Source organism: Coniophora puteana (genome assembly GCF_000271625.1).
Source record: "Coniophora puteana RWD-64-598 SS2 unplaced genomic scaffold CONPUscaffold_4, whole genome shotgun sequence".
NCBI lineage: Eukaryota > Fungi > Basidiomycota > Agaricomycetes > Boletales > Coniophoraceae > Coniophora > Coniophora puteana.
This window is the reverse complement of record NW_006913056.1, coordinates 267373-286879: the sequence shown is the minus strand read 5'-3', so window position 1 is coordinate 286879 and position 19507 is coordinate 267373. Positions and strand designations below refer to the sequence as shown.

Here is a 19507-nt window from a genome sequence, read left to right as displayed (position 1 = left end):
TCCATGTGCAGCGTTTGACAGCAGCGGTGGCGCGTCCCTCTTCGGCTGGCATACAAGATGGAGCCCTTCACATCTTTCTTTCTTACCCATCGGTTGCTTACCATCCCCTCCCCCCGTCCTCCTCTCCCTCGTCCTCTGTTCTCTGAGGCATCCTACTCTCTCTACTCCCCCGACCCGTCGCCCGCGCTCATTCACAATGTCCACCTCTCTTTTCCGTGTCTTTTCCGCCATCCTCCTCGCCACTCTCTTCCTCTCTGCTGACGCCCGCCCAATCTCGCGGCGCAGCTGCAAGGCCCCCCAGCCTTCTTCTAGCTCAAGTCCAAGCCCAAGCTCGAGCTCAAGTTCCGCCGCACCCGCCCCCACGTCATCAGCTTCCTCCGGTACCCAGGCCGTCGGCGCCGCCCCAGGAGCTGCCTCCTCGTTCAGCTCCAACTCCGCACATGGCAGCTGCTTCCCCGCCGTCGGCTTCAAGATGCCCTCAAACGCGCCCGCCTCGGCTGACAACTGGTGGTGCGACGAGAGCTCCGAATATGCCTTCATGGGCTTCTCGTACGAGGTCACCGCCTGCCAGAGCCCCCAACAGCTTCAGCAGGACTTTGCTGACATCCGCAACACCTTCAACGGCCGTTACATCCGTATGTACGGTGCCTGCGACAACGACGGCTTCTAGTCAGTGTTTTTATATTTTTTGTTATTCATCAGAATCGGTAGATCTGACCGCCCTAACAGCGACGACGTCGTGAACGCTGCCTGGGACAACGGCATCGGCGTGCACGCGCTCATCTGGTTCGGCTTCGACGGCGGAAACCAGTGGCAGCAGCGCCGCGACTCGCTCGTTTCGACGCTCTACAGCAACCCCAAGGCCAAGTTCGTTACGCGCGGCATCCAGTTCGGCTCCGAGCCCTTGTTCGACGGCGTCCTCTCTCCCAACGACCTCGCATCCCAGATCTGGGACCTCAAGGGCCAGGTCAAGTCCCTCGGCATCCCCGTCACCGTCTCGGAGCTCGCGTACGGGTATCAGTCGAACGGCGGCGCGCAGAACGTGCTCGACGCGCAGGACTACCTCAACATCCACATGCTGCCCTTCTTTGACGCCACGGCGAGCACGTCCAACGACGCGTGGCCGATCGTGCAGAATAACCTCCAGTTCTTCCAGGAGAACGGCGGCGGCAAGAAGATGTACTTTGACGAGAACGGCTGGCCCTCGGTCACCAGCGAGGGCGTCCAGGCCAACAGCGGTGCCGCTGTTGCCGACGTTACCAACGAAGCCGTGAGTTTTTTTTGTCTCTTGGCTTGGATGCCAAGCCCGTGCCAAGTGAATGGTTTACTGACTCCGATTGATTTCCTTGTAGGGCTACTACCAGCTCCTCGAAGACCACTGCTCGGACCTTAAGAACAACGCCCAGGGCGGTATTGGCTGGTTCGCGCACATCTACTCAGACAGCCAAGAGCCCGGCTACGGCATCTACGACACGAACGGGAACAAGAAGTTCAACTTCGCGCCCCGCACGTACTGCTAAGCGTTTGTGCCGCCTGCGTTTCTCGTTCCCTCTCGTCTCGTCTCGACTCATTTTCCTGTCTTTGTTCCGGATTTCTCTGTGGTATATCATGGCGACACTCACACTGGACATTCATTTCTGGCGACATCCATCCTACCCTAAGCACCGAACCTTAACACCTAACACACCAACACCTGCGGCTCCGTCCTTCTGCCCTCCGCGTTTAAGCGGTGAGGTGTGATGGCGGAGCGCTGCAACCCCACGCGCACGGCGCCCGTGCATCCCCATCTTTTCCCCAAACTGTCTCTCTCTCTATTCCTATCCTACGTCTCTCATTTTTTCAACTGTCTGCGGCATCTTGGTGGTCGAAGTATCGAGCTTAGTAGCTTGGCCTCCTCTCTTGATCTCGATCACGCATGATCCCCCGCTTGTTACATAGTCCTGGATCTCACGAGACGCGGTACATGGTGCCCGAGGCACATATGGCTGCGATAGTTACTGGCTAACGACTCCAATACCTCTTTACGTCTTTTCTTTTACTACCTTCTTTTGAAACGTGCATAGCTCTTGAGTTTTACGCGTATACCTTACACGAGCGTGTCTCTTCTGAGTCTGAGTCGTCCACTTGATTGGGGAGGGCGAGGGCTGTTGAGGGGGAGATGCGTGGTCTGCGACCTTGAAGTGTTGTCGGTGCTTTTTACTTTTTCTCCTTTTGCTCTTCTTGTTGATTTGGTTGATGTAGCGCTAGCTAGCTGATGACTGGTTTCTTCGAAATGCAATGCGTTTTTGTTCCGTCTGAATTATGTTGGAATTATGTTCCTGCGAAATAATGTCACAGGCGCGCCTGGTGGCGAGAGATTGAAATCCCGATACAATGGCTGGCACCGCCATGAGACGTACGCAAGTGAAGGCGACACAGCAACTTCCCTCCTGATACCAACTACCACATTGCTCCTTGACCAGCTTGAGCATTGTCTTTCTCTGATCCAGGGGCGAATAATGGCTGTCAACCGTCACGAAACAGGCACGTCGACGGAGTCATTCAATCTTGCAGGAGAACCGCTGGTCACTGCACTCGCCTACTCTCCTGATGGTCAGCTTATCGCCACTGCAGCTCATCGCGACGTTGTTCAACTATGGAACGCACAAACTCATGAAGACGCCGGCCCAGGACCCATAGCGGTGACATTATCACACGCTGATGTATACATCAAACAGCTCGCATTTTCTCCAGACGGCACTCGCCTTGCGATTCTGGCGAATGTGACAGTAACTAGATTTGTAGGTTTAAGGGCCGTGCCGCGTGTGTGGACGTACAGCATGGAGACAGGGGAGCTGAGGTGGGGGCCACATCTGCGTTCTCAGTACAAGTCGGTCTATTACGACGAAATCCATAGTGCAAGAGTTGAGTGGTCTCCCGATGGTGCACATATCGCCGAAACTCGTTCCGACTCGATCATCTTGTGGGAGGTCGCACATGACTCGATCGAGAACACCATCATGCTGCCGACAAAGGTACACCATGGCATTGTGACTGCACTATCCATGTCACCCGACGGGCGAAACGTTGCCCTGGGATGTGAAGATCAGGAAGTGCAAATGTACACCCTGTGCAGCCTTGATGTCAAGACTTCTGCATTGCTGTTTCTGGTTGACTACGCTCACGACAACACCATTACTTCTATCAATTACTCCCTCGACGGATTAGAGTTTGTTACCGGGTCTCGAGACGGAACTTTGAAGATATGGGACACGCTTTCAGGGACAGCAAAAGTTGTGCTCGAGAACAGCACTCCCATTGAATGGGTGCGATTCTCCCCTGACTGCAAAACAGTTTTTAGCGGAGACAACAGAGGAAGTTTGCGCGGCTGGGATCCGTCAGTGTCGGACTCTCTCAAGTTTGGTCCCATCTCGACGGTCCCTTATGGCGCACCAGTCGGCATCAGCGCATATTCCCTATCAGCCGATGGAAGACAGGCGGCTGTGGCCATATACCACCAATATCTGAGAGAGACCCGTGCCATTGATTTGGTGATGATATGGGACATGTCCAACGCGACAAGGATTCACCCTCAAGTGAGCTTTTCGAAGCTAGACACATATTGCGAGTAGAATAAGCTAATAATGAGTCACATTTTTTTTAGGAAACAATGCTTATTCAAATTGAACGCTGCAGCTCCATGAACACGCTTAGTTGGTTTCCGGGCGGCAAACGCCTCCTAATCTCAGAGAGAAGCGACAAATCAAAGTCCATCCATACATGGGACACGCAGCCCATTCCCGTGCCGTCCAATACGGGCGGCAATGGAGGCGCGGATGACAAAGTTACCACAAGCCAGCCTACAGTGCACCAGGTATCTGACCATGATGCAACAGCATCTGACGAAGATTCATTCATGAATGTGATTCAATGGCTACCCTTCAATTATTATTATGTCTGACGAATCCCACAGTGGCCCGCTGTACCAAAGACGAGACATTTGGAGCCCAAAATGAACTTGGATGACATCGAGATGTCTGATTGTGGGTCGGTAACGGAGCCTACAGATGGGGAACGCGTTAAAAAGACGGCTGACCTTCGACGCCTATGGGCTCGATTTGGACCCCGCATTTACAAAACTCAATGGAAAGAACGCGTTCACGCAGTAGTCTCCGTCGGAAGGCTTACGAGGGTAAGTCGTGCTCGACCCGTATAAAATCAGTGTGTGTCCGTAAAAATTGACGAATCTTCGCCAGCGTGAATATGCGTTGGGCCCCGAGCTAGGAGGCGAGGGCCGCTATCCATGTCGGGGACGCTACGTGCGAGAGCATGCCGACGATGAGGATACTCCCAGTCCGAGCCCATCGAGGAGTAATAGTCCGGATCTGCCACAGCAGAATGGACAGCAGTCGGAGGATAACGACGACGAAGAAACAGTTCAGGGTGGATGGTTTTATATGTTGTGTTACTGTGCTTGCCTGCCGTGGTGCAAATGAGCGGGAACAGCTATGCTGTTCCACTTACAAGCCTTTTTGATGTTTTCCTCCTGTTTTTTCCTTAGTTTACATTACAGCATCGATCTCGTGTGCACAATCGCTCGTGTTTGTCCCCTATATATGTTATCCTTATTTACAACACACGTCTCGTTCGAGTTTATGTTAAGAAAGTGCTCTTACATTGACACCTTGTCGTTGACGTCAGAGCCATTGGTATGTAAATATACTCTAAACAGTAGTCATCGACAAGGACGTAAACTCACGCCAAATGACAATTCATCGATAAATGTTAGTCACCCCGTCCCATGTTATACACATTCGAATGCTTCACACGTTTCTCAGATAGCTGCTATGCCAATGGCGAAGCAGCCACACACCAAGGCTAGAATGAACCTGAACGATATCGAAACGAATGACCTTGATGCCGTCGGGGGATCGAGGGGCGGGGAACGCACAGGGAAGGCGGTTAGCGTTAAACCTCGACGACTATGGGCACGATTCGGATTGGGCAGCTCTGGCCGAAAGCAGCGACGAGAGCGAGTGCACGCGGTAGTCTCCGCCGCAGAAGGTTTCAGAGTAAGTCATGATCAGTCCGCATGAAAACATGAGAATGAGTATGATTAAACCTTCACTAGCGCAACATCGCGTTAGATCCTGAGTCAGGAGCCGAGCATCGCCGTGCATCCAGAGAACGGCGTGCGAGAGGTCATACCGGTGATGAGGACATTTCCAGCTCCAGTTCTTCGAGGGATAGTAGCATGAGGTCGCAGCCCCAGACCAAACAGCAGCCGGAAGCCGACAACGAGGAAGAAACAGGTCAAGCCGGGTGGTGTTACGCGTTGAGTCACTGCACTTGCCTGCCGTGGTTCAAGTGAGCGCCGGGGACATCTTTTAAATCTACCTGAAAACATTCTTGAAATATTTATCTCTTGTTATTTCTTCTTTAACTTGTGTACAGTTCAAGTTGACTCACCCGTATATGCGCTCAAGTCATAGGATATAGCCTCTTATGCCCAACAACTTGCTTATTTCTTGAGTAGCCCTGCCTGGTACATCGCTCTTGTGTCGAATTCTTGTCCCTATTTAGTTTACCTGCAAAAAAAATCCTATTCGACGGGATTCCTTGTTTAATTGTCCCCAGTCCCAACAACCCGTTGACGAACATGGAACCCCAGGAATAGAGCACTTTACACCTCAGCATCACACCACACATTGAAAGCACGCACGAAAATCTAAATTCATCCTGCCAAAAATCAACAACAGACGAAAATAAGACCACATCAACCTAACTCCCATACGCCGACTGCACCGACCCATACCCCTGTATACAGTTCTGCTGCCCGATGCTCGCCGAGCCGCTCCGCATGTAGCAGATCTTGGCCTCGGCGCACTCGGCGTTCGTGCAGTTCGGGCTCAGCGGCGAGCCTTTGCCCTGATACGTCGTGAACTGCTGCACGAGCTCGGGGTACTTCTCGAACTCTGTCCGAGGGTTTGTGTAAGCGAAGATATTTGAAGGTTAACGACGAGTGGAAATGAGACGCACCTTCGGTGACGAGATGCCACCACGTCCCGTTGAGCGGGTCGTTGGCACCCCAGGTAATGTTGGTGCCGTAGGCATCGCGGGTGCTGTATTCGAACTCATATGTCGGGCCGACCTCGGTCTGATTGTCGAGTGCGGGGTAGTCGTTTACTGAGCTTCGCCACCTAATAACCAGTTGTTAGAGTACAATCTCTACGAAGGGGACGTTTTCAGCTTACGTGTATGCGTCAACAACTTCAAACGTCTAAGTTTGAACATGAGGTCAGCCTAGAGAAACATGACAGGTGGTTGAAGCGGGACGCACGCCAGAGTCAACTTCATACACCCTGAAGCCAGAATTGAGATTTGTAAGCGGAGTGACAGAGGGTCCAATCTACACGCTCCTTCAGTGGGCTGCTCAGCCAGTACTCGATGAAACATTTACCCATCCGGTGTTGATGGCAGTATCAGCGCTCTGGACTGTTGCATTGTTCGTGTAGTAGATCTAGTAGGGGTGAGCATACGTTCGAGGGTAAAGCAGCACCGACTTACCATCATCTCGTCTTCATGTGTATGGCCCCATACAATGTCTGGCGGCTGGTCAGCTAAACTCTCCTTGGCCACGGATAAAACAGGGGACATACTGGCAATAACGTGTGGAGAGAAGCGGTCGACGCTGTTCGGTACTTGTAAGTTTCACCTGTCGGACATTAGCGTGGTGTATGTACGTACATCTGGTAGACTGCAAACAAGATGTCAAATTAATTTCATGACGTTCTTTCAAGTATTGAGGTACTTACACAAGTTCGTTGGGTTCATCAACGGATTAGACCCGTCCCAGCCACTGAGAACGTGGCCCATGATCCAGACTATCGAACAAACGAAAACGCCATTTAATCTCTCATCAATTCTACAGACTCGCGAAGGGAAACACACCTCGATCACCCGCATCCTCCGCGTCCTGCAGCTCGTCAGTGAGGAACCGCAGCATCCCGGACGGATCGGGGTCCGTCGAGTTGATATAGTTCAGGTACCCGTTCTTGTACCCTAGACGGCCGGACAACCGCAGTTACCCATCACAGATAATAAACAATGAGCAACCAACAACGGACGAGAACAAGAATGAAGAGACAACACACAAAGATTCGTGTTAAGCGAAACAATCCGCAGCCCATCCCCCCTCTGAACCATGAACGCGGCATAGTGCGCCTTGGCGTACGCGGCCTCGGACGCGTTCATCCAGCCTTCGTACTGCCACAACGCAGCGACGTGGTCGTATAGCCTGCATGAACAGTCAAAGAAATGGCAGACTTGAGCGCGTTGATAGACATCGTTAAACAAAGATTCTGACCAGCTGAACTCCTGTCCTTCGCCGTCGCCTAGGGACAACGGTGCTGCCAGGTCCCTACCGTAAAAATGAGCACGTGCGGGTTTATGTGAGTGTGGAGCGGCTCACTGGTTGTAGGAATCGTGGTTCCCCAGCGCGACGTACACCGCCCCGGGACCGAGCATCTGTTTGAACATGTCGAAGAGGACGACCTCGGCATACTCGTTCAATGCTCTGTCCACAGAAAACCATCGTCAACTCAATTGACACAGACGGTGAACTCGGAGCTCAAAACGGAGGAACGATACGCACTCGGACTGCTCCCACTGCGGATCATGCGCGAGCATATCCCCCGTGAAAAGCGTAAAATTAAACCCAGTCTCCTGCGTGCCTGTGAGCGGCGGAATGGCCTCGAGTGAGGCGGCGACGAGCGCGAACGGGGCGTCGCTTGTTCATTCATGAGCACTCGACTACCTTAACCATAACATAAAGTTGTTTCGCTCACCAGTTGTACGACCCAAAGCGGGGCGCAGGCGAGAGCGTCTCGTGCGGGCTGTTCTTGTTGTACTCGTCGGAGCGGCAGCAGAGGCCGCCGCTCGTGCAGTTTGTTTCGGCGCCGGTGGCATATCCTGAAATGGTTCACAACGAGCAATCAGTACACGTCATTGTCAGAAACAGGGTTATGCACGCACGGGGATCGATATGGAAGTCGGATATATGCAGGACCTTCATTCGCTCGCCCGTCGCCTGCTTCGGCGCGGGCAGCGGGTCAGGCTTCGGCTTTGCGAACCAGCTTGTCATGTTGAGCGGGAGCGTAGGGGGCTGTGGGCACAGGCCCAAAAACTCGTAGCAGAGGAGCTGCAGCGCATCCACAGCATCAATCAATCAATCAATCAATCAAAGAAGCAGAAGCATAGACACAGCATAAACAAGCAAAAACGCACCTGGCCATCATACCCGCCCACGTCCGCCCAATACACCGTCTGCGCAAGCACCCACCCCGCCGAATTGCGCATATACTTCTCCTCGCACAGCGTCTCCGAGCTATAGTCGAACGCCTGGCACGTCTGCACCGCCAGATCCGCGAGCGCGTCGGGGGCCGCAAGCGCGACGAGCTTGGCGACGGCGAGCGAGGCCTGGCATTGCGCGCACGTGTTGTTCCCGAACCCGGCGGTGTTCGCGGCAATGGACTGGATCTGCTGGAGCGCCTGGGCGACGAGCGCGGAGGAGCCGAGGGCGGGGGGCAGCGGATGCGGGTCGGCGGTGTCGTTCTGCCATTGTCAAAGCCGAAGCCAGAGCCAATGTTAGTGGGTGGTGTGAACGTCAGGCACGGGCGTCTGAAAGAAGCGCGCATCTGAGAATGAGGACGCACGGTGGGGATGTGGTCCGGGTCTGTCAGCCATTGAGGGTACACGGTGTTCTGGGTTTTCTATCAGCTCAGCCGTAGGAGAAGACAGAGGACAAACGCACGGTGACCGGGTCGGTGACGACGGGCTGCACCTGCGCTGAAGTTGCAGTGGGATCGTTGTAATACGACGCGAAGAGGGACGTCGGAAACTGGCCGGGGACAATATATGTGCTCGTCGGGAACTGGGCCTGGGCGGCTGCAGGACCGACGAAGGCTGCAAGAGCTAGCAGACCAGCAGAGATCATGGCTAGCAACTAGAGCCTGAGGGAACCTGAGGCAGGCGTCGACGGTATCGCGTAAGAGCGGGAGCAAAAGAGAAGGAGCGAGAGATTAAAAGGCGGTCGTGTGCACTTAAACCGCTTAATATAGCGCCAAGTGCCTGGCGGGATGATCCTTGTGGACAGCGACCGAGCTGTTCAAGTGAGCCAAATGAGCAGATGGAGGCAGATGGCTTTCCTCCGCTGGTCGCTGGCAAACAGTGATCATTATGATCGTGTCCAGGGCGATGGCCTATTCCAAGGTGGCCCGGCCTGAGCATTTCCGAAGAGTCCGCGCCTTACTTACCCGCTTTGACTAAGAGCAGTGTATAGCCTGTACGTAAAGGTGCACGCAAGAGACATGCAAAGGTTTGAGCTGGTCAGGTTGCAGCAGGCGAGGACAAGGCAAGAGGAGTCAGAAGGCAGTTTAGCAGCTATCGTTGTGATGTCATGCTTGTAATATCGGATAGTCCGACATTTATCCGTGCTTTTCGAGTTGCATAGACAAGGTAAACACATTTATACTAAGCTACTACTTGCTGAACTTTCGTCAACTTAAGGTGGGTATGCATGACATATGAAACCTCGTTCTGTATTATCGCTAGCACAAATGAACATACAAACACATCGTTGACACGAAATGAGAACACCCTTTCTTCCGCCCAAGGATAGCACAACAGCCAAAAAAAGAACGAATCAATGCGCACCCCCAAGATCATACCCAAGATCCCTCGGCGTCGGCTTTGCCACCTGCTGCCTCTGCTCCTCAACACCTTGTAGATACCGCTCCGCAAGCGATGACTTCTTCCTCTGCGGCATCCCGGCCGCCACCGAAGTCGAAGTCAAAGTCGAGTTATGATCGCTCCCGCCCCGCCCAACACCGCCCCTCCCAAACACGGGATGCACCGCGCCCTGCCCGCCGCGCGCCTCCCGCCCATCGTACACTAAATGCGCATCGTCCTGCGGCGCGGGTCTGTTCAGCCGCGGGCCGGGAGCGCTGCTGCCGCCCATGAACGCTGCGAGAGACACGGGTGGTTTGTCTGCGGTGCTGGTGTTGGTGGAGGATGGCGTGGAGCTGGGGGAGGATTTCCATGAAGGGGCTGTGCCTGTGCCTACAGGGGCGGAGTGCGATTTGGTGGGTGCGTTTGCGGGGGCAAGAGCAGGGGAAGTAATGTTAGTGTTGGGGGCTGGGGAGGGCGATGTGGATGTAGCGGGAGATTGCGGTTGAGGGGAAGCTGCGAGGGGCATGGGGCAAGTAACAGGCGGAGAGTTCGTAGACGGAGGGACGTTGATGCTTGGTGTCCTCGAAGGCGGGTCAGTCGCCTCCGAGGTCATTAAATCGACCTCTCTTTCCTGAGACTCTGGTACAGTAGGGGAAATTGGAGGAGATGGCTCGAACGGCGGGAAAGAAACAGATGGCGACGGCGCAGACGTCGTACGTGTGATCGCAGCGGGCGCAGGGAACGCAGCAGCAGTCGAGGGGCCCCGCTCCAGCGACAACGATCCCAAACTAGCCGTCGGCGCATCCGACCGACTCTCCTCCATGAGATCAACAGGCCCCTTCCTCGGCGGCTGCCACGACTGTTCCTCCACATTACTAAGATACCGCTGCGCAAGCGACGATGCGCTCCTCGACGCCCCCGGCAGCGCGCTGTTGCTCGCAACCGCCGTGCGCGCCGCGGGTTCATCTCGAGCGCTCGACGATGCGTCATCTGCAGGCGAAACCTGCTTGACCATACCCGGCATCGCGATCCCCCCACGACCAAAGATCGGGTGCACTGCGCCGTCCCTGCCCACGCGCCCGTCGTACATCGCGCCCGCGTCCGCCTGAGGCGCGTGCCTGTTCAGCCGCGGGCCGCTCGCCTGCCCGCCAATGAAGGCCGCGAGCGAAACCGGCGTGCGCTCGGTGACCGTCTTCTTCGCGCCGGATGCCGACGTGGAAACGGGCGATCGCCATGCCGGCACCGTTGCTGCTGATCCTCCCGCCGTAGGAGGCTTGGTATCAGGGCTTTTGTCGCTGGTAGTGGTCGTGGTCTTCAGCGATGCCGCCATCGACACCTGGTTCTCCGTCAAGTGATCTGTGGGCCGGCGTCCACACCAAGATGAGTTCGCCAGGCCAAAAGCCGAGAGGCCCTACTTCGATGCTCGACGATACGCAGAAGGGTACGAGCAGACGCACCGAGATCGATACCGTGCATGCCCATGCCAAAGTCGCCGCCCTTGCCCGTGCGCTCCGCCCGCATGCGCGCGAGCCGCGCCCTCACCATCTCCTCCTCCATACGACGTTTCTCTTCTTCGCTATCCGCGTGGCTGGTCGCTGTGGACTGCATGATCGTAGATGTTGACGATGGCGGGAGATCGGGATGCCCAGCGCCCAAGGGACTCGTGGAAATCACCTGGCGTGGCAGACGCGACGCGCCGGCACTCTGGGAGCAATTTAGGTATTTGGACCAGAGACTTGCACGAAAAGTTGGCAAACAGGCATACTTCCTGGAGATTTGGATAATTTTCACACGTTTCTAGCGTTTTTACATCAAAACATACAAAACTGCTCCCAGCTAACCGTCACATCCCTTCATCTCGGGAGTTCTTCTTTCATTGAAACACTCACCCCCGACGCTCACATCGTCTGCTAGACACTGAACAGTATATGCTGCAAAGTCATTACCTCGGGCTTGATCCTGGGCTGATGTAAAACCCAAAGCACATGCACTTCCTGGTACTTTGTGGCAAGGAAGTGCTTCGTTTAGTTCCCGTAGTTGATCTGTCGAGGATTGTCAAGTCTGACGTCGGCTACTGGTTTAAAGACGGCTTTGTATATATGGAAGAGGGGTGGTACCTGGTGGTGCCCGCTCCACCAGAGTCCTCGAACTAATCATAGAGTTGAAAACTGTCCCTTACCAGGGGTGTTGACATCTACATTCCGAGTCTGAATTTTCAGACATTGCGGAGGGTCCTCCACTAAGTCTGCATATTGCGATCAAATATGGCGCGAATCAACCGCCTGGCACCGCAAGGACTATAACCAAATTTGGCCTAGGTTCCTGGACTCGGAAATAAGCCCGCTCTCGCTCCTTGAACTTGCATCACTTGCATATCAAACATGACAGGAGAAGACAGGTCCGTATATCACATACGGACGGACAGACGGACCCTTTACCTTCTCTTTCTCTCTCTTCCCCTTCTCCCCGCATTGAACGCGGTCTCAGCGAAGCGTGTGCCTATCGAACCCCGCGCAAGCCGCCGGGGCGATGTTCGATCTACGCCATGCAAGATTTGACGGTGAAGCGCCGGACACATATGGTATGATGGTCGAGGATAAGCGTGACTTGTGAGTGTTTGATTCCGTGCGTGTTTGTCCGTCTATTGATAGAGTCAAGCCTGGCTATTATGGTGCGTATCACAGCTATATCCATACATTTAAGAAGCTAACAACGTCCACAGTATGTCATATTCGCGGGGTTCAGCATCTTGGTGTGGGACCATATGATCACGTTTGGAGATGAAGTGAGCCATCGCGTTTGCAGATAATGGCACTATCACTCATTACCCCTAGGTCAAGCTCATATGGAGGCAGAAAAAGACGTTTAGTCCGTCCATATTCGATGCTCACGTGAATTCGTTGCTGATGTTTATGCAGTCGTATACATCTTCCTGTTGGTGCGCATACTCCAGCATAAAAGCCAGCGGCCTGTTAAAGTTTATCCACCTCTTTCTGACGCTGACCAGAACCGCTATATCGTACCGCTGAGCTTTGTCGTATGCTTTTATGGTAAGCCATCTGATGGGTCTTGATGCGCTTGCACTCACAACTGTCCAGCCTATCTCTCGCCGACGTTTACATACACCGTAAGCTCTTTTAGCGCATTGATGACTGCGTGCTTGTCTTAAAAGCTGATTGCGTAGGAGTTCGTCCATTTACAGCTTCAAACCACCGCTAGCTGATTAGGGAGAGGCTAGATGCGTGCATTTCGTTGAATACGAAGGAATCACGGTGGCTATGGGTGAGTGGTTGACCGGGCTGATGATGTTTTGGCGGTGCGCTTTTAGTCTACTTGGGCACAAGGCTTCATTCACTAATCGAATGCTCCAAAGTCTGAACGCCCTTTGGAAGGACCACCCGTCCATCGTATACCTTAATGGGTCGATCCTTCTGGCGTGGGTCGCCGTCACAGCCGTAGCAATCTCTCAAGGTTATCGTGAGTAATTGGGCGGCTCTGGGTTTACCGACTTACTGACCAGACTCTAGCGGCTCCACATACGCCAGCAGTGCACGGTGCGTGTGTAGATGCGCGAACCTGATTACGAGGGCTTATGAGAATGGGTAGCATGTACTGAGCTAGTCCGTGACATCCTCCCGTGAGTTCAATCCAAGAGCAAAGTTTTATGGCATTCGAACGGTCACAACAGCGGAATCGGACTAGCGAGTCTAGTTTTGAACATGTTTTATGACACCATGGTGCTGGGCTTCATTCTTGCCAAAACTCTCCCGTTCAGGCCACATAGTAATGCAAACACTATCGCGCGAACGCTCGCAGCAGATGGGCTGCTTTACTATTTGTGCGTTCCATCCCTTTGCATTCCGACTTATAACTTGAAGATTCAGCGATTACACAGCGTTGTGCTTGTTATCAATATCGTATGGACTATTATGCTTCTGGAAGCGCCCGATGGGCTGAAGGAAATTGCTGCATCGTGAGTACCGTTAATCAATCTGACGTGTAAGAGCCTCAGCCATGAGTGCTAATGAGCGGCGACTTTTGTCTAGACTCAAGCTTTTGTAAGTTACGAATCCTTCGTCATCGCTGGCCTCATCCTGATGCGTCATGATTTATTTTACCTCAAGCCTGACCATCACGATGGGGTCACGGATCACGCTCAATCTGCCCAAAGAGCACCGCAAGATAACCTATCAGGGTTCGAGACAGCCATCACGATGGGAGAATGCACCGTCATTACAGCTACCGGCGATTGCACTTGAATCCGTGCCCCACAGGGATCACAGCTTGTCACATTACAGCTCTTTACCCTCTGAGGCGCTCTGATAGCCCGTCGTGCATGGACCACCTATGTCATAGTCGATTCACATACCCTTGAGCTGAGGATGGAGATTTACCGATGTTGTCAGGTAGGATCTGGTTATCAGTATGCAGACATTTTTTGCTCACCACAGTTAGGGTTATCAACTTGAGGACGGAATTTCGAGGGTATAACTCCGGCGGCGACTTTCTCACTTTGTGCAACAAGACGGTGTTAGACCGAGGGGAGGCATGGCGAGCGGACCAGGAGCCAGGTTTCACGTCAATCTAGGCTCGACATGGTCACCAACCCTCGTCGCGTGGTTTCACGTACTCAATGCCTCATCATCGATACCGAGAACAGGTGTATTCGGACTCGGGGCGACCCTACTAGTCTACGCAATCGAATTCTTCGTTACGATACTAACGTCTAATGTCTTGCTTTATGATGAGGAAAGTGACATATATGTTTCCCTCCACGTGAAGCTATAGGGCCAGTATTACACCAACATATCGCTGTCCGACCTACTTATCATTCGATGCTGTCTCATATTCAGTTTATCTGGGCTCGCTACAGGCCCGCCGCTTGCGCGACCATGACGACACACTCGCGAATTCAACAGAAAAAAATCAGCTACGGTAGTATAGTGGGCAGTTTTAAAGACTCAGTGTATGCAGGACTCAGACCAACGCACGGTCAAAGAACGAGCTTCGAGTGGCAGCTATCTATCGAAAAGACTTGCAGAAGACGTATACCCCGCGAGTTGACCTTGAGGTGCCCTCGGATCGTTCCAGGTTAGCCGAGGTCACCTTCGAGATCACCCCGCCTCGACAGCAACACTAGCCTGTGAGGTACCTTTCGTCCTGGATTCGCCTGAAAACCCTGTTATCCCGGAACGCCGATATCAGTATCCCTCGCAAATGAACTGTTGTTTTTTTACTTCGTCGTCAGCTCGACCTGGAGGAGGGGTAGACTACCGCTAGATTCAAACTCTCTTCTTTAAAGGAGTAGCCGATGTCAGACTTGATCATGACACTCCGAAACGGATGAGTAGTACGGGGATCAACGCAGGGAAGATTTCGCATCTGATTCCAATATTGGCCTCGCCCTTGGCCTCGCCGAAATTCCAGGATCTGTACTTTCGGACCGACCTTGAGGCCTGAGGTCTGAGGGAAAACCTGATAATACTCCAGACCTTACGGGGGGATCCTCCAGTATATGATACATTGCTTCGGGCGTAGGCTCGGGCTGATATAAAATCCTACAAAATCCTTATCCTTTCTTGTCGTCCCCGGATCCCCCTTTGGCAACACAACCCGGGATCTTACGGATACACTGTCACCAAGTAAAACGCCGCCGAGGAGTCAAACGGCTTCACACAAAGTCGTCGCAATCAGATGCTGGATGTGACAAATGCTGGACGGATAGGGACGAATGCACTCGGCTGCTGTAGGACCCAATGAATCAGCCTTTACCCTGACGGCATCGGTTCACTGCCTCAGGCCGGGCTTGTTCTCCGCCGAAGACCGTGCAATAAAGTCGCATCGTTCGTCTGTTCCATGGACCACGCCTCACCTGTGTCTTCGATGCTTAGAAGTCACCCTCATCAGCCATGGAGGAACCCGTTCGATGGCAACCATAGCAATATGCAACGTTGAGGGAGTAACCGACGCTCGAACATTCGCCAGCTATTTGGAGTAACAAAAACGTGTGCCTGTCAGAGACGACGTCAACATGACCCGGCTCGGCAAGACGTTGCCGCGGCGAGGAATTCTAGAAAACCACGCAAGCTGGGATGTATTGACTCGGAGGATGTATTGAGTCTACGGGCGCCTACAAGCACCTGCTTTGCTCTCTCCTGCCGTCTGCTCTTCCCCCCTCGCACCGCGCAGAGCTTCCCTACTCAAAGCCGCCCCGACCTCACTGTGCCTGTAAACTGTCCCAGATGTAACAATGTTCGATTCCAGCACCGCAAGACTTGACGTGGACAATGCGACACCTGCTCTCTACGATGCAATGATCCAGGACAAGCAATACTTGTGAGTTTGTGTTTTGTGTTTGGTTACGAATGTCTTATGTCACGAGAAACCACTATTCTTCCGTATCAGCTATGCTAACACCGTGCGCATTCCCATATCGCGCAAGCACCCGAAGTAAATTAACACCTTCTATCTGTAGTATGTCGCGTTCTGGGGATATACAATTCTCGTGTGGGACCATATGATTACGTTCGGGGACGAGGTACATTCGTGCGTTTTCAGAAATATTGTGGCTCATGAATATGCAGGTCGAGCTCATTTGGAAGCAGCCGAAGACATTCAGTGAGTGCAAGGTTTTAGAGAAATTCGAGATGCATCGTTGACATGATCAGTGTCGTACCTTTTTCTCTTAGTAAGCAGCTCTCGACCACATATGCTAGTTTTGATTGTGGCTAACGCTGGGCAGAATCGCTACCTCACGCCGTTCGGGTTCATTGCATCTTTCTATGGTACGTTCAGTCCTCCGTTTCCGAATCAGAGCACCCAGTCTGACGGTTGGGTAGCATACCTGTCCCCAACTTTCACCCATTCCGTAAGCATCCCGCACACTGCAGCCATAGCTCCATCGTTCAAATTACTCCAGGAGTTTGTCAACTCCTCTGACTTTGAATGTCGGTTTGAGCTGACGCACCATCAGGTGTGATCACTTCGTCAAATACGAGAATGCAACTATCGTGGTTGGAGTGGACATAGCGGGACTGATGATGCTCCGACGGTTCGTGGTCGGCTATCCCCTGTCCCCAATTACCCTCATCGACATATTGTCTTTTTTAGAGTAACAGCTCTGTACCATGACCGAATATTGGTAGCATTCATCGCAGGGGTTTTGTTTGCCGTGTGGGTCTGCCTCACGGTGGTGGTTGTCTTCAATGGCTATGGTCAGTGTTTTGACTAACAAATTGCCATGTCACTCAGCTACCTACATTCCAGCCTCTTCGCATACGCCCGCGGTTCATTGTGAGCTTGTTTGCCCCAATGGTGTTGTGAAATACATTGACGAGGTACAGCGTGTACAGAGGCTATATGGCTTAAGCCACCGTAAGGCCTTCTCACACGAAGTCCGACGCTCAGCCCTTATTTATTCTCTCTAACAGAGGGATGGCTGCGGCAAGTCTGTGGCTCGGGCTGTTATACGAGACCACAGTGGTATGTCTCGTCATATCCCGGACGCTTTCGTTCAAACCGCACAGGAATACGAATACAATTACGCGTACGTTAGCAAAGGACGGTTTGATGTATTACCTGTGAGCCGCCCCCTGCACACCTAGCCAGGCACTGACAAGAGTTTACCACAGTGTTGTAGTCACCATAAACGTCGTAGGCTCCATCATGATATACTGTGCGCCTGCCGAGTTGAAAAACGTCTTCGGAAAGTGAGTTGCCGTACTCTTACTCGTATGCACCGCGTTCGAGCTGATTGTGATTCCTATGAGGTCACAACTCCAGTAAGTTCTCATAAGTCCTCCCGCATGTACCAGGTCAACTGAGCACGATCCAGTCTAGTGGTCACGATGATGTCGCGCATCACGCTAAATTTGCCCAAGCAGCACCGCAGAATGACAGGCCGAGGCTCGCACCAGCCGTCACGATGGGAGGACGCGGCGTCGCTCTTTCCACCAATCAACGTCTCATTGCGTCAAGGTGGTTCCAGTCCGCCGGATGGGTCCGTGATGGAGATGGGGATGCTCCTGCCAAACCGACCTTCGCGGGCTTTGAGAGCGTCTTTGGATCCGGACTGATAGTACAGCGCTTGTCACGTCGGCAAAGTCGGGCGAATGGTGCTGTCTCCGCCAGCCAATCATTCTGTCCGTACATCTGTACGTCAATCACCTTCGCATCGTGGGCGCAACCTGCTCATTTCTTGGACGACGGAACTATATATAATCTAATACCTAAACACCTGTGTCGTTGAACAGCCCTAATCTATATCGTTGAGACCGAGAGATCGGTACCAGGCACCTTGCTCATTCGGCTCAGCATTGAGGGGCGCGACAGTAATCGTAGCAGCATATGTCTCAATGAATGAGAAGTTCAAAAAGTGACTGCTGATACGTCTCTTGCGGCCTACTTCCTTGTTGGTGCTCTGCAGACGTGGAGATTATGCGCATAGCCGTACAGGGACTTGTCACTGAGGTAACTACGGCTTTTGGAGAGAAAAGCGTTCAAAGAGGAATACTGGCGTCGATTGGTCGCACTCAACAAGTTGCATGTGCTTGCAGAGGATTTTGAGAAACAAATTCTCAGCGGCAAGTCCCGGATAAACCGGCCGTAACGGCGCTACGCCCAACGCTTGCTGTGACTATTGTACTTTGTTCCGAGGTTAGGGACATGACACAGCCTAAGTATAAGCGCCGGACGCCGCCATGCCAATGAGCTCGTGTCAGGCACTCGAGTACTCCAGCGGCAAGCAGAGAACGCTCCGTGGTCCTATGACATATGTTCCGATAACTTCGTCCCTGCAATCAAAAGCGCCATAAGCGCCGTGCATGTGAGAGACAGCCTTATTGTGAACGTACGCTAGGTTCAATGTCCCAAAATACCATAAGATTGAATAACTGTGGCGGCCCGGCGCCGCATCGTGCGTGCAGAGATCCAACAAAATACAGCATTCAGAGCAGAGCACTTGCCGACCTGCCTTTCCTTTGGGTTGCGTAACTGCCCTCTTTAACTCTAACAAGTCCGACTCGACTCCGTGATCTGCTGCCGTATCATCGCATACACATGTATATCATCTCCCGCGAAACTCCCTACGGCTGCTTTGTATATAGTACCATATCCATGACTCCTTGAGGCTATAGTCTCATTTAATATACTTAGACCGGCGGGCATGATCGTTCAGATTTATGTAACGTCGTGGGCAGAGGCTGCACCCGCGAACGTGTGGTGCCGCACTAGTTGTGTGAATCGCTGTCCGCCAACATCCACATTACCTTGACGTTGATCTTGGCCAAGACGCTATCTATCTTCGGCTCATCATATGTATACCCGCCATCGGGCTTACAACGCCACAACACCACCAAAGCGGGATTTCCTGCTGGCCAAACTGATGTCGAGTGAAGGAGGCATAAACAAAAGGCACCCCTTAACCAATGATTTTCTAATTATCCAAAGACAAATCTCGTGTACTATTAAACATGGAATTGCAAAAATGCCTGTTCACCGCACTGATGCTTGCACTGATGTTCGAGTTGCCAATAAAATCCATTGGGTTTGCCTCGGCTTCTCGGTAACTAGACTACCTTGTCGACTTGGACTTGCGCTATAAATGTGTGAGAGGTTTATGTGAAAAATTGCTGTTGAGCGCTCAGTGTTGATAAATAGGTTTAGAAGCAAGCAAAGATTGGGCTGACCGTTGAACATCTTTGGTCATACTGAAAGAAGTCCCTTTTTCAATCCACGCCTGTCAGAGTAAAGTTCAAAACAAACGTGTGGAAATCGGATCTGCAGAATCAATGCTGTTAAA

General features: G+C 52.8%; 7 protein-coding genes across 7 annotated transcripts; 5 read left to right on the top strand and 2 right to left on the bottom strand.

Annotated features, from left to right (window-relative positions):
* Positions 1–472: 472 nt before the first annotated feature.
* CONPUDRAFT_53405 (glycoside hydrolase family 17 protein) lies at positions 473–1520 on the top strand (the record flags this gene model as incomplete). The annotated part of the gene is made up of 3 exons (XM_007768220.1): positions 473–669; positions 730–1270; positions 1353–1520. The coding sequence occupies 3 exons, from the start codon at positions 473–475 to the stop codon at positions 1518–1520; spliced, it is 906 nt and encodes a 301-aa protein (XP_007766410.1).
* Positions 1521–2498: 978 nt separating this feature from the next.
* Positions 2499–5350, top strand: CONPUDRAFT_151715 (WD40 repeat-like protein; the record flags this gene model as incomplete). Its single annotated transcript, XM_007768470.1, has 6 exons — positions 2499–3575; positions 3644–3901; positions 3953–4171; positions 4236–4415; positions 4818–5051; positions 5111–5350. The coding sequence occupies 6 exons, from the start codon at positions 2499–2501 to the stop codon at positions 5348–5350; spliced, it is 2208 nt and encodes a 735-aa protein (XP_007766660.1).
* Positions 5351–5481: 131 nt separating this feature from the next.
* CONPUDRAFT_120751 (Metallo-dependent phosphatase) lies at positions 5482–9033 on the bottom strand. Its single transcript, XM_007768469.1, has 19 exons — positions 8792–9033; positions 8694–8741; positions 8266–8592; positions 8014–8179; positions 7827–7950; positions 7634–7768; positions 7451–7555; positions 7346–7399; positions 7134–7276; positions 6931–7041; positions 6795–6863; positions 6727–6736; positions 6639–6670; positions 6547–6584; positions 6440–6499; positions 6320–6388; positions 6234–6259; positions 6019–6179; positions 5482–5954 (listed from the first exon to the last, which is right to left on the bottom strand). Exons 1-19 carry the CDS (start codon positions 8972–8974, stop codon positions 5761–5763), a joined length of 2055 nt encoding a protein of 684 aa, XP_007766659.1. The 5' UTR covers positions 8975–9033; the 3' UTR covers positions 5482–5760.
* Positions 9034–9554: 521 nt separating this feature from the next.
* CONPUDRAFT_163752 (uncharacterized protein) lies at positions 9555–11373 on the bottom strand. Its single transcript, XM_007768468.1, has 2 exons — positions 11124–11373; positions 9555–11064 (listed from the first exon to the last, which is right to left on the bottom strand). Exons 1-2 carry the CDS (start codon positions 11314–11316, stop codon positions 9683–9685), a joined length of 1575 nt encoding a protein of 524 aa, XP_007766658.1. The 5' UTR covers positions 11317–11373; the 3' UTR covers positions 9555–9682.
* Positions 11374–12237: 864 nt separating this feature from the next.
* CONPUDRAFT_151712 (uncharacterized protein) lies at positions 12238–13349 on the top strand (the record flags this gene model as incomplete). Its single annotated transcript, XM_007768467.1, has 10 exons — positions 12238–12317; positions 12367–12379; positions 12431–12493; positions 12543–12576; positions 12627–12646; positions 12716–12758; positions 12807–12835; positions 13101–13185; positions 13236–13262; positions 13315–13349. 10 exons carry the CDS (start codon positions 12238–12240, stop codon positions 13347–13349), a joined length of 429 nt encoding a protein of 142 aa, XP_007766657.1.
* Positions 13350–13396: 47 nt separating this feature from the next.
* On the top strand, positions 13397–14215 carry CONPUDRAFT_135975 (uncharacterized protein). The gene is made up of 5 exons (XM_007768466.1): positions 13397–13546; positions 13604–13681; positions 13755–13766; positions 13833–14114; positions 14164–14215. Exons 1-4 carry the CDS (start codon positions 13428–13430, stop codon positions 14029–14031), a joined length of 408 nt encoding a protein of 135 aa, XP_007766656.1. The 5' UTR covers positions 13397–13427; the 3' UTR covers positions 14032–14114; positions 14164–14215.
* A 2077-nt stretch (positions 14216–16292) lies between these two features.
* On the top strand, positions 16293–17986 carry CONPUDRAFT_80910 (uncharacterized protein). The gene is made up of 12 exons (XM_007768302.1): positions 16293–16326; positions 16377–16396; positions 16451–16493; positions 16548–16578; positions 16682–16759; positions 16819–16922; positions 16975–17001; positions 17052–17082; positions 17139–17288; positions 17340–17417; positions 17478–17489; positions 17543–17986. Coding segments are annotated over exons 1-12 (816 nt in total). The 5' UTR covers positions 16293–16325; the 3' UTR covers positions 17784–17986.
* Positions 17987–19507: the final 1521 nt, after the last annotated feature.